The 12258-nt window shown below is 46.5% G+C and overlaps 1 protein-coding gene across 1 annotated transcript in view; it reads left to right on the top strand.

Moving 5' to 3' along the window:
- Positions 1-3020: 3020 nt before the first annotated feature.
- Positions 3021-12258, top strand: part of LOC139788191 (fibrillin-2-like) — a 104751-nt gene continuing 95513 nt past the window's right edge. Inside the window, exons 1-2 of the mRNA XM_071727859.1 lie at positions 3021-3130; positions 5815-6118. Of these exons, the coding sequence (XP_071583960.1) occupies positions 5949-6118 (170 nt within the window). The 5' untranslated portion in view covers positions 3021-3130; positions 5815-5948. The remainder of the gene's footprint in view (positions 3131-5814; positions 6119-12258) is intronic.

Here is a 12258-nt window from a genome sequence, read left to right as displayed (position 1 = left end):
TGCTCCTCACACTCCAGAGCTTTTCCCTTGTAGGGTTTTCTGGACCATGAAAGAATCCAGCTGAGAAATCTCAACTGTTCCACCACTTCTTGACCCTCAGGGATTTGAAGGAAGGAAGATTTTTTCCTCCAACGTTTCTCTCCCATCCTCTACTTGAAGTCTGCTATGAAGTTACTCTGGCTGCAAACAGAGGTAGGTTCCATGCTTTAGGTATTCAGTTGACTTCTCCAGGCTGCCTGGGACCAGGTAGACCCAGGAATATTTGGGGTGGATAAGTTACTGTGTGCAAAAGCAGTGCCAAAACACCAAGGGGGAAAACAGATGGGGGAGCCAGACAAACGCATACGAGTGTTTGTAGCTCCCTGTGGCCAGCAACAAGGATTTGATGGCAGGGAAATAAAGAGCTGGTTGGAGGCTTGAATGAGACTTTGAAGGAGATCTTGCTGGGATGGCTGAATCCTGGGGCTTGCTCTGCCCTAATCACATGCAGCTGTGCTGAGAAGTCCAGCTCTAGAAAACCAGGGAGGGAGCAAAAACCATCGTGCTCGTGGAGGTGTGGGTATATCAAAGGGATTAAAGTACTTCTTAACCCTCCCAAGTGGAATGCACACACAAAAAAAAGGAATATATTTCCCTGATGTGCTGATCATTTGTAGGGTTGGCCCCCCTCCTAGAGAGGCTGCAGAGAAAGGAGAGCAAATCTACTGGGGAAATGTTAATTAAATGTGTTCTCTGAGATCAGTTACATGTGAATTAACAGAGGAGGTGGATTGAGCAGGGTGAGACCCGGGGATAGCATCTATACAAAGCACAAAGAGCAACCTTCCCCAGCCCAGATATCCCAGACTGCAGGACTCACATAAAATCTATCTGGCATTATTTCAAAAAGTAAGGATCAGTGGCTGATTTAGCAGCTGAATTTTCCCCATTTATGTAGCATCACCTGCTCTGAACATTTGAATCTCTGGTGTTTTGTTTTTTTTTTTTTTAAATATTTAGTGGCCAGAAGTTGCAGAAAGGTTTCTGGGAGCTTCTGCAAAACAAAAGACAGAGCCTGTGTGCATTTCGAGGTGGCAGAATACTTCAGCTCTCCAGTGCCCACACAACCAGCGTGCTGGTCCCAGTCTAGGAGTTAACAAGGAATAAACCAGCCTAGACTGGAAACCTCATCGTTTGCCTCGGCAGTAGCCACAAACTCGCCGTGCCCTTGGGAGGAAGGAAAACCTAATTCCTGACACTTTCACCGCTGCTCTGCTCTGTGCGATGCCCCAGCTCTGCCCTCCTCAACCAGGTGAAGCCCCTGTTTGGTTGAAACTCAAGGAGGGAGTGTGGGATCCAGCCCTGAAACTCGGGTTTGTATCTCGTGGAGCTCTGCAGAGTGCTGCAGACGTGTTGACAGAGCCACATTCCTTGCGAAGCTCCATTATTGGCTGCTTGTGAAAACGAGCTCTGCCTTTTCCCCTCTTGGTCTCCACGTTTGCTGTTAATTAGGCTGAGCATCCTTCTGCCTCCTCTAAAGCTGGCAGGGGGTTGATTAGGAAGAGGGGAAAAGAACAAAGAAGGCAAGGGAGGACATTTCAAAGGGAGGTAGGAGGAGGAGGAGAGGTGACAGCCCGCCTCGCAGCTCTGGGCTTGCCCTGGAATTTCTGCACCTCTGGGATCTGCTCCCAGCGCTGCATCTGAGCCCTCATCCCAGGGGTGTAAAGAGGGAGGAGACGGTGGGGTCAGCGGGAGGAGGTGGCATCTGCGCGGCCATTTGGGTTCCGTTTGGTGCAGAAACTTCGCTGAACCCCTCTGTCCGGAAGAGGAGCTCGATTTGGGGAGGATTCTGGTGTCCTGGGGGACATCCAGCTCCTGGAAAAGCCGTGGGTGTGCAGTGGCACAGAGCAGAGGGAGGAGGAGGAGGAGGAGGGAGGGCCATGTGCGTTTTATTATGGATTAGTTAAAGAAAAGCCATTAGCAATGATTCCTGAAGCAAGAGGAAGAGGGGAAAATTTTTGCACAGAGCAAAAGCGTGGAACTAGGCTGAGAGATGACAAAGTTCTTCCTTAGAAGAAGGAGTTAACATCACCAATATATTTTTTTTCTTTTAAAATTATTTCTTTTGAGAAAATGCTTGAAATTTAAAAAAATTTCTCCTCTGGAGCTGAGGTAACTTCTGAGGTCCTGAGCTGGGTCACCTATCCTTCCAGCCATCTTTCTTTCCTTAATTGTTGCACATTAGTTGCATTAAATACAGGAAAGTTATCAGTAAGAAAAGTGCCTTTTATTTGAATTTTTTCTGTTGTTAACACACCATCATTAAAAAAAAAAAAAGATATTAAGAATAAGCTATCTTTCCAGCCATCTTTCTTTCCTTAGTTGTTTCACATTAGTTGCAATATATACAGGAAAGTTATCAGTAAGAAAAGTGCTTTTTATTTGAATTTTTTCTTTCTGCTGTTAACACAGCATCATTAAAAAAAAAATATTAAGAATAAGCTGGGTCACCTATCCTTCCAGCCATCTTTCTTTCCTTAACTGTTTCACATTAGTTGCAATATATAAAGTTATCAGTAAGAAAAGTTATCAGTTAGAAAAGTGCCTTTTATTTGAATTTTTTCTTTCTGCTGTTAACACACCATCATTAAAAAAAAAAAAAAAATTAAGAATAAGCCCCAAATTGAAACCAAATTATTTTTCCCCAACTCTTTTGATGTGAAGTCACTGTTACTAATGCCCTTCTGCCTCCTGCAGCTCCAGCCTAAATTTGGGACAAGCCCTCACTGCATCCAGCTGAACTGAAAACCTTCCCTAATTAACCGACCCAAGCGAGCCCTGGGCTGAGGAGGAAGGGCTAAGGTGATAATCATGTCTGCATTCAGACGGCTCTTGCTAAAACCCAACCTCTCCCCCAGCCCCTCCTTGAAGTTAAAAACTTTTGGCTGAAGAATGCAGTAGGGTTGTCCTCTCTACTCCCACTCCTCCTGCACCCCTTTCTCTGCCGCAAGGCCCTCCCCCTGTCCAAGTTGGATCAGGCTGTACCTTTTCTTCTCTCCTTCAAGAGTGAGGGTTTTATTCCCTTCTTTTCTGCCCAGATCTCCACTAAACAAAGGAGCTCTGGGCACATCACCAGTTCCAGGACCTAAAGGTATTTAAAACGGTTTCAGACTAAATCCAGAGCTGCATAGCTAAGAGCTGATTTCTTTCTCCTTATCTGCCTGTTTGTCTGCCTAATTGTATTTTATTGTGTTTTGCACATTATTTTTTTGAACTGATTTAATTTGCACCCTCAGAGGCGTGGGGTTTGAAACGTCTTTCCTGATTCCCTCCAAACTTGCAAATCAGTTTAAAATCTGATGTAGGGATTGATTCTCTTTGATTTGTCAGTGTATTTCTTACAAGTGGGCTTTGATGCAGTTTCTGAGCTGAAAAGAATTTTTAAGACTTTTTCTTGGGGGTTTTTTTTCGTTTATTTTTTTGGGGGTGTTTTTTTTTTTGGTTTTTTTTTTTTAATTTTCTTTTGATGGTGTAAATGACTTTTCCATACTCTCTTAGTAAGACTTGTGTGAACGCTCTCGGGGTATGTGCCTGTGTATCAATCATTTGTCATGCTTCTAAACTTCTCCGTGAGGAAATGGACGCATCTGGACTTTCTTCAGTTCAAATTTCTGCACAAAGGCTGGAAAGCTTCCCAAGTGCAAAACTTTTATGCTTTTAAGGACTTTCTTTTTTTGTTGTTTCTGGTGGTTTTGGTTTTGGTTTTTGTTTTTTTTTCCCCTCCTGTGCCCTTACCTTTGGAAGCAGAGGACAGGCTCTCCCTTTTGTCTCGCTGGAGATAACCAGACCCCAACCTTCAGCAGCCGGCGTGGGCAGCGAAGCTGCAGAGCTCTCAGGGCAGTTTCTTTGTCTCTGCCTCTGCTTCCCAACCCTGCCTTTTTCCTTCCCACTCTTGTCTTTCTCATTTACTGCATTTGAAATATTAGAGCCTGAAAAATGCATGCCCTTGAGAGCTGAGAGATTCCCAGCTGGGACACTGGGAGCAGTGGGTTGGTTTGGTTTGGTCTTTTTTTAAATTTGTTTTTATTTGGGTTTAGACACTTTTTTTTTTTTTTTTTTTTTTACCTTTTCTGGGATGATTTTAATTTATTTATTTATTTATTTATTTTTAATTTTTGTGCCTGCTTTGGGGCTGGGTGGGTTGGAAGGGGAAAGTGGTGCTGTGGGGGACAGGCAGGGGAGGCTCAGGGGCCCTCTCCTCCCCGCCGCAGCCGCTCTGCCTCTCCCAGAAGATTATTTCCACCCTGAGGGTGGAAACCTGCGAGGAGAAAACTTGGGGGTCTTGAGGTCAGAGATGCTTTCTGACCCTCCCCCCGCCAGGAGGGAGAAGGGAAGGGGGAACCACAGCTCCATTTCCCCAGCCAGGGCTGGGAGGATTGGGGAACTGGAAGGGGGGTGGGAGGTGATGGGGCTTTAGGGAGGAAGAAGAGGGAGCAGGAGGGGGGGGGGGGAGAGTGCAGCCTGTGGAGCACATTCCTCTGCCATCCCTTTGAGCAGAGACTTTTCCTGGGGCTTTTTCCTCCCCTCCCTGAGCCCTGCCCCACAGCCCTGCCTGCTCCTGGGGTCCCTCACAGGAGAGGACCCTGGGGAGACTCTGTGACTCCGGGGGGGTCCTGCACTTCCCCAGGGCTGTTTTCCTTTGCCTCCCCAGTGCCTGGAGCCTCTCAGAGCCAGGGTGCCTGTAAGGACTAAAATAAAGCTGCTCCAGAGCCCACCAACAGGCTCCTTCTCCCCTCAGTGCCCCATGGCACGTGCTGACCCCCAGCTACGCCCGGGCAGGGCTCACAGGACCCCTGTGCCATGTCACCTGCCCCCGGGGGAAGCAGGGCTTGGGTCTTTTTTTCCCCAGGAAATGGCCCTGCTCAGGGCAGACTTGGGGTCAGACCCAGAATCTGGCCCCAGCCCTGGTGAAATGGCCACGCTGCTCGCCTCTAGGTCCATCCAACACCAGAGGTGTGAGGGGGCTCCTTGCTCCCTCCACAGAGGCTTTGTCATCACCCTCCTCATGGGCTCTCGTGTCTCAGCTCAGGGCTCTCCTGCATCCCCCATGCATGTCCAGCCCTTCACCTTCTCCTCTGTCCCTTGACCCTCCGTGGGAACCAGGCTCAGCCCAATGTGCTGTGTTTTCATGCTCTGGCTCCCAGCTCCCAGTTTTCCATCTCGCTCCAGCCCACCATGACCTTTCTGCTCCCTCAGCCGTGGTGTGCACGTCCCTCTGATGGCTTTGCCAGCAGACTTCAGCCAGCTACAATTCCCAGGTATCTGGGGGGTTGTTTTCCAGCAACTGATCTCTGTGCCGTAGCCTGTCTGGAGCACAATGAGGTAAAACAGGGATGTGGGACCTGGGAAGATGGCCCATAAATACAATCCACTCATTCTTGAGGTTCTGGTCTCCTCTTGCTTCCCAGCCCAGAGCCTTCTGTTGCTCCTCAGAACCAAGGCACTGAGCCCAGGTCAGTATCATAGGCAGGCCTAGGTGTGTTTGTCAGTCTTCCTTGCTCCATCAAAAAGGCAGGAGAATTGATTCAGCCATGGCTCTTGGAGATCTCCTGGTTTCCAGCTTTTGGGAAAGAAAGGTTTGGCAATGCTGTGGTAGGAAATGGCACTGTGAGCGTGTTGGCTGCGTGGAGAAGGAGCAAAATTCAGTGTGACTGTAATACAATGACCCCATTGTATTAACTCCAGGGAAGGGCTGCCTGGGATGATCAATTATTTAAAAAAAGTGAAAGCCCTTAAGAGCACTGATGTCTCTTTTTCCTCTCTCTTTGCTTCTAGAAGGGGGACGGGCAGGACGGCAACTTGGCACTTAGGGGCTGCTGCCAAAAACTCCCCTCCACCGAGGCAGCAGGGACCCTTCAGCTGGAAGAAGCTTTCAGGACAGCCAGGAGAATCGAGGGATCTGTGCCATCATGGGGGTATTATGGCTGGCCAGGTTCGTGCTGGGATGTACAGCAGTTATGTACGTGGAACAAGCCCAGGGTCAATATGAAGGGGACTTGCAGACAGACAGATTTGCAGGCTACGAGGAAAGACAGCCAGCAAGCAGAGTGAGAAGAAGAGGCCAAGACACTTTACGAGGGTATGTTTAACATTCTTTTCTATTTTACAAAGCAGAACTTGGTTTATTATCATAGCACATAGAGGCGTGTTTGCAGAATTGCCTTTTCTGTCCTTTCCTTGAGCTCAGGAATCTGCTCTGCTACCATAGGAGGAAAGATCATGGCACAGTGGGCAACCAAGCAGAGTCCCATGCGAGCAGAGAGCTGTGCCCTGAGCTCTGCTGCTTTGTTGGGGGGGGTCACAGCACCTTAGGGCTCGATGGCCAGGACTGCAAAGAGACATTTGCATCCTGCCTGTTTGTGGGAGAGATGCTGGGATTCCAAGCATCATTAGTAGGGATGCTGTCAGCTCAGGTTTTGGCCTTGGATTTGCCTTCAGCTGTCTGCTACCAGTCCTGAATGTAGTGAGAGGTGATTGCCCCTGATGGCTGCTTTTACATGATGTTTTTGCTAACAGGGAAGTGTCACACTAAGTCCTTGGTGGTGCAGCACAGCTGTGGCTCGTGGTCTCATCTATGGACAAATCTGTGTGTGAGCTGGACCTGTGAGCATTTTCCACCTGAGGAGGGAGACAGGGCTCAGCTAGAAAATCCAGAAGTTTGTGCTGCAGCTCTGCTGTGTTTGCATGCTCTCAAGATGGTTCCTGGCCCTGGCGATGATTTTGGGTTATTTTAAGTCTGCCTGGCTGCAGTTCTTGGAAAGTGTTCTGTGTCAGTGGGCAGATTCAGAGCAGAACGTGATACACGCGCGAAGCCTGGGCTGTGCCAGAGTCCTCCAGCACTTGCTGGGGAATGCTGCTTGAATGGGATGGAGAACCATGCTTTTAGCCCAGCCAGTCCAATGTGCTGTGTTTGGGCTGGAACACAGAGCCTGGCCCTCCAGCTGCCAAGGACAGGGCCGTGGAGCTGGCAGGATCTGCTCTTGGAACTGAAACTTGCATGGCTGCTCCCTCCTGCTATGGCAGATTTGGAAAAGAGGGACACCAAATGTGTCCTTGGGTGTTTGGTCTTCTCAAAACTGGCTACCAAAAGCAGCCTCACAGAGTTGAGGACACCCTGTGTCTCCCCCAGTGTGACCCAAAAGTAATTTTGCTGTGCTCCTTTTTTTGAGTCCATCATCCCTCAGATAAAACATCCCAAATCTTTATGGCTAACGGGGATGAAGGTGATTTCTTGAAAAGAATGGGATGACAGCCTACCCAATCCAGACACTCTTGTTCAGCTTGGCTGCCCAGGGCTGTATGTGATTGATTCCTGTGCTCATAATGGGGATGGAAAGGGCTGGAAGGAGTTGACATGTGCACAGATAATCTTGTCTCAGGCAGCCCTGTGCAGAGAAAGGAATGGCAGAGCAAGGATACAGCAAGTATTTCCATTCTCCCTGGGGCCCAAGAGAAGATCACTGGTGTCCTGTGTTCTTATGTCACTCTGTGACTTAGGTGGTCAGGTCCTATTTTAAAAAAATGACTTGCAGCTTCAACCCTTTTGACCTTTGGTGACTCTGAAGGGTCCAAAATCCCAAGTCCCTTTTACAAAGTGAAGCTCAGCTTCTCAAGTTAGAAGGATTTTCAGAAGTAATTTCTCTACTTTGAAGACTCAGGCAGGGACCAACATTTAAGCAAAACAATACCAAAATATTGGTTGTGTAAGATCCCAGAGACCACACAGTAAGTTCAAGGCAGGATCAGAATCGGCCCTGAAGTGTCTGGCTCTCAGTCCCATACAGAGAGCTGAGGACCACACTTCTACCTCCTTCATTTCTCTTTTCTTCCTGCCTTCTGAAGCAATTGCTGTAGGAAAACAAAAAAAACCCCACAGGGAGAAGTGCAAGGTCTGTTCAGGGAAGTCTGTGTAATTCTAATTTAAGACAACTGAAGAATCATTGTTTCCTGGCCCTCAGGAGAACAGCTTTGTTTCAAGGAAGGGAATCATGGTGGGCAGCACAGGGGAAGCTGGAGAAGCTCAGAGTGGTTGGAGCTTCATCCTCAGGCACTTCCCAGGCTTCAGGTCAAGTGACCCTGACAGTCTCCTAATTTTGTGTCCCCAAATCTGTCCAGAGTTTGCAGCCCTTCAGCAGGCTCTTTGTCTTTAAAATCTCTATTTTACAGGCAGATATAAAGCACTTGAAATGAGAAATCTACTGAAGAGTCATGTTTTGAATAATTTTCTGCTGGGCTTAGAAAGCAGCTACAGATGTCCCCAGCTGCAGTGCTGGAGATGGGTCTGGCAGCCAGTGCCAGCCACCTCCTCCAGAGCCACAGACCCAGGCATTTTGGGTCCCCAGACAGCACTGGTCCCTCATCCTTATGCTCTGCTTCAAACAGCTCTGGAGTGTTGCAGCTCTGGATCAACATCTTCTTGGTCTGGGTTTTGCTGCCTTAAAGTATCAGGACTCTTTGCTGCTGTGATAAATCTAACTGAGCTGGACACACTTCTTTGGGAAAATCAGATAAGTGATAATTTAAGGTCTCTTTTACTCACAAACCTGCACTGCAGTAGGAAAAGCAATGAATGAACAGTGTTTTCTTGGTGCTGCTGTAAATGTGAAGGAAGGCAGGATTGGCTTTTTTAATTTGGTGTTATTTTATAGTGTGGGAGAGCAGGGGGCTTATCATGAAGATTGCAATTTGTGGAATCATCTGTTCTGTAATGCAGCAACTCCAAACACCTATAGGAACCTCCAAACACAGTTTTCTGTGGGATTTATTTTAATAGTTTATGACACCATTTCAAATATTTCTTTGGCGTTTGCTTTCAAAGACTCACAACTTTCTTTTTCAGAGAGACTAATTACAGTCTGACTTTCATCTGAAATATCTCTGGTTCTGAGACTTTCTTTGGTTTGCAAGAAAGGAATTTAAATAGAAGTGGAATTGCACCACTGCAAAGCTTTGCTGCATCACATGGGTCTGGCAAGCCAGAGGGGCCACCACTCTCAGCCACTGTCCTGACCACTCTGGTTTCTGTGCCCATGTTCCAAAACTTGGATGTTGTTCTGAGGGGAAGGAAATGGACAACCAGAATTTGAGGATTTGCTGGTTGGATCTAATGGTGTCACAGAACTGGGTCCTGAATTCTGCTTCCTCTTCTCCTTTGTGGGAACTGCACGGGGCTCCTGGGCATCCCTGAAATAATTTGTTTTCCTGACACAAGTGGAGAAGTGTTTTCCACTTCATATGCTATGCTTGAGAGTGTCTGTCCTGCCAGATCTCAAAGCCTTTTACAATGTCAACATGCCAGTCAAAGGCTATTTTATCCATGGCAAAAATACCTTTGCTCCCAAAGTGGAATATGACAGATCAATAGATCAGATGAGTCAAAGGAGAGCTGCCTCTCTTGAGAAGTTTGCTTTTGCTTTACCATTTATTGTATGTGCATTCTTATCTCTTGGCTGGGTGAAACTATAGGTTCCCTCCATCTCTAAATTGTCATCACAATTTGGACAAGAAAATGAATCTTGCTGGAGCTGTGTGGAAATGTGTGACCCAGATATCCTTCTAGAGAGGGAAATTTTTGCCAATGCTGGAAGAATCAAATACCCAAACATATTTGGTGCTCCTTTCCTTCATTCTCTCTTAAAAATATCTTATAGCACAAATAACTTCTTGTGGCTTTCCCAGGAAAGTCTGGAGTAAGTCCAAGTAGCTCAGGATATCTGCTCTCTTTTGGTGGCAAATTACTTTGTGGGAAGTCTTGGTCAATTAGTACTAATCAAAATCCACAGAATCAATAAATATCATGGAACACATACTGAGAAACTGCTTTCCACTTGCTCCAGCACGACCTTGCTGATGTCTGGAGGGAACTGGCTGTGCACGAGGATAGTTGTAGATGTCTTGTTGCTAGAAGAGACATCAGCAAGGCAGGAGGAAGGATTGAATGTTCTTCAGGAAACATTTATTTGGAGCACTCTTCCAATCCCAGTCTCCTTTAATAATGTGGAGTGTGGGATATAAATGCAAAGCTTTAAATAAATGCAAAATAAACCGCCCTGTTATTCACCAATGCTTTTACAAATAGCAATTAATAAAGTAATGTGGAGCAATAAATCACAGCCAAAGCCATGATTTAGTCTGTCCTTAAACTCATTAGGGTAGAGGCAATTTAAAATGAACGTTTTCTGAAAGGAACAGCACTGACAAATCCATTTATGCAGCAGGATTTGAATGGGATTATTCATTTAATGAACTACTGAACAGTTTCCAAGAGCAAGAATGTGTTTAACAAAGGGGAAAGAAAAGATGATTAGTCTGCAGCCAGCTGAGCTGCTTGCTGGCAGTATGGTTTCCTGTTAGTTCATGGCTCCCTGTTTTTTCAAGTAAGAAGAAAGGCTCAGCTCTAGCCTGACTTTAAATACAACTAATTATGTCAAAGCCATTAATTGGGAAATAGCCCTTGCAATTGAGAAGATGGATGAAGAGGGATGTTTGAGGAGGCATTTCTCACACCTCTGCCATTGCTCTGATTTACCCAAAAGGACCAAGGTGTGTCCAGATTAATTGTGGGAAATGGGGAATATGAGGAGTTTCCGAGCTGCTCTCCTGTAGAGTTTTGACACCTTCTTAGTTTCCAGTGGGGAACAGAGAGGAGAGATGCTTTGCACCTCCAAAAGGCTGCTGGGTTGTAGAAGAATTCCCCCTGAAGCTGGAAGCTTAGATACAGAGGAGAGGGAAAGCCACGAGCTGTAATTCTGGGCCACATGGCACCAGTTAAAACTGGAGCTGATCCTGGGGTGATGTTTAATGCTGGACAAACCAGAGATGAGCTTCACCACTTCTGCAGTGAGCTGTGCACAGAGAGCAGATGATTCCCAACAGGGTTTCAATCCAACTCCATCCCTGATGTTGCTGTTCCACAAACATTTTAGTTCAGGAATTGCAAAAAAGGTTTTTTGGACCAGCAGCAGCTGTAATTTCCTTCGCTTTCACTTTAGGTTTATCAGAAACTTGTGCCTCTAAGAAGCTCTGATGCCCAAAGCACAGCCAGCACTCTCAGATGTTTTGTGATTCAGGCCCTGGTTCTGCCTCTGCCAAGTTCAAGAGTATGGTTTTAGTTTGACTTCATTGACAGGAATAAACCTTAAGTGGGAGTCAGCAAATCTTTTCTGCAGTGTTGCCATCTCTGCTGCTACTGTAAATCTGGGGAGAGGTGTTGATTTCCTCGGAGTCCCAGAGTGGAATCTTTTGAATGCAGAAGCTCAGCTTGCATTCCTTATGGAGGAAAAAAAAGAAAAAAGGATTTCTTAACCTGAAAGTAGTAGAAAACTTGCTTGAAAATGAAATCCTGGTTGGAGTAAAAACCAAGGTGCTACTAAGAGGCAGTGGAAGCTAAAATCTCCTCTTTCTTAACTTAATCCTAGGGGTAAGGCAGCCAGAGTCTTACTGATTGTGTGGGTTGCTTTGAAAAAGCTCCTGTAACTCCAGGGATTTATATACTCAAAAAAAAAAAAAACCCAAAAAAAACTTGTGAGGTGTGTGACTAACTGCACCACCTGAAACCACACATGTGTAGCCAGAAGGGTTTCAGTACTTAACAAGAACTATTGTCTGAAATGGACTGTGCTGCTCGTGGTCACCCACGTGTTACCAAGGTGGGCCAGGGGATTGCAGGTCCCTTTCTGCTGAAATATTCAATGCCATTTTATTCTAAAAACTGATTTCCATACTAGAAATGAGTGAAATGCTTGTTCATGGGTGCCCAGAGGACTCCCCATCTTCAAGGAGGCAGCTTTGGGGCATCTCCACTTGGGAATGATGAGGAAGAACATGGAAAAGTGTATGGTCAAGCCCTGGCAAAGCTTTTTTTCCCTTCCCCCACCACATTCCTCCCTTGGGCAGGACATAGGTCTTGGTGCTCCAAGACTTGCTGAAACCAAATTTAGGGTGAGTTTCCATGATTTCAGTAAATTTGCAGCTGGAGCTCCTGTCACTGTTACCCAGTCACCTCTTGAGCAACATCTCAGCTGCTTCCAGGTCCCCAAACTCCACATCAGAGGTGAAATACTGCAAACAACAGAAGGAAGAAAATGAAGGCAGTAGCTGGAAACTTCTGGCTTAAGACTCTTGTTCCTAAATTTTCCTTGTGTCTTGATTTATATTGTGGAATGGTTGATCTTGGACATCTTGCCCAGGTTGGTTTCTCTTGTTATTGGCAGAGCACCT

The sequence above is a fragment of the Heliangelus exortis genome, chromosome 28 (genome assembly GCF_036169615.1).
Source record: "Heliangelus exortis chromosome 28, bHelExo1.hap1, whole genome shotgun sequence".
NCBI classification, from domain to species: Eukaryota; Metazoa; Chordata; class Aves; order Apodiformes; family Trochilidae; genus Heliangelus; species Heliangelus exortis.
Note: the sequence above shows the minus strand (reverse complement) of the source record. Positions and strands in the feature narration are given on the sequence as shown.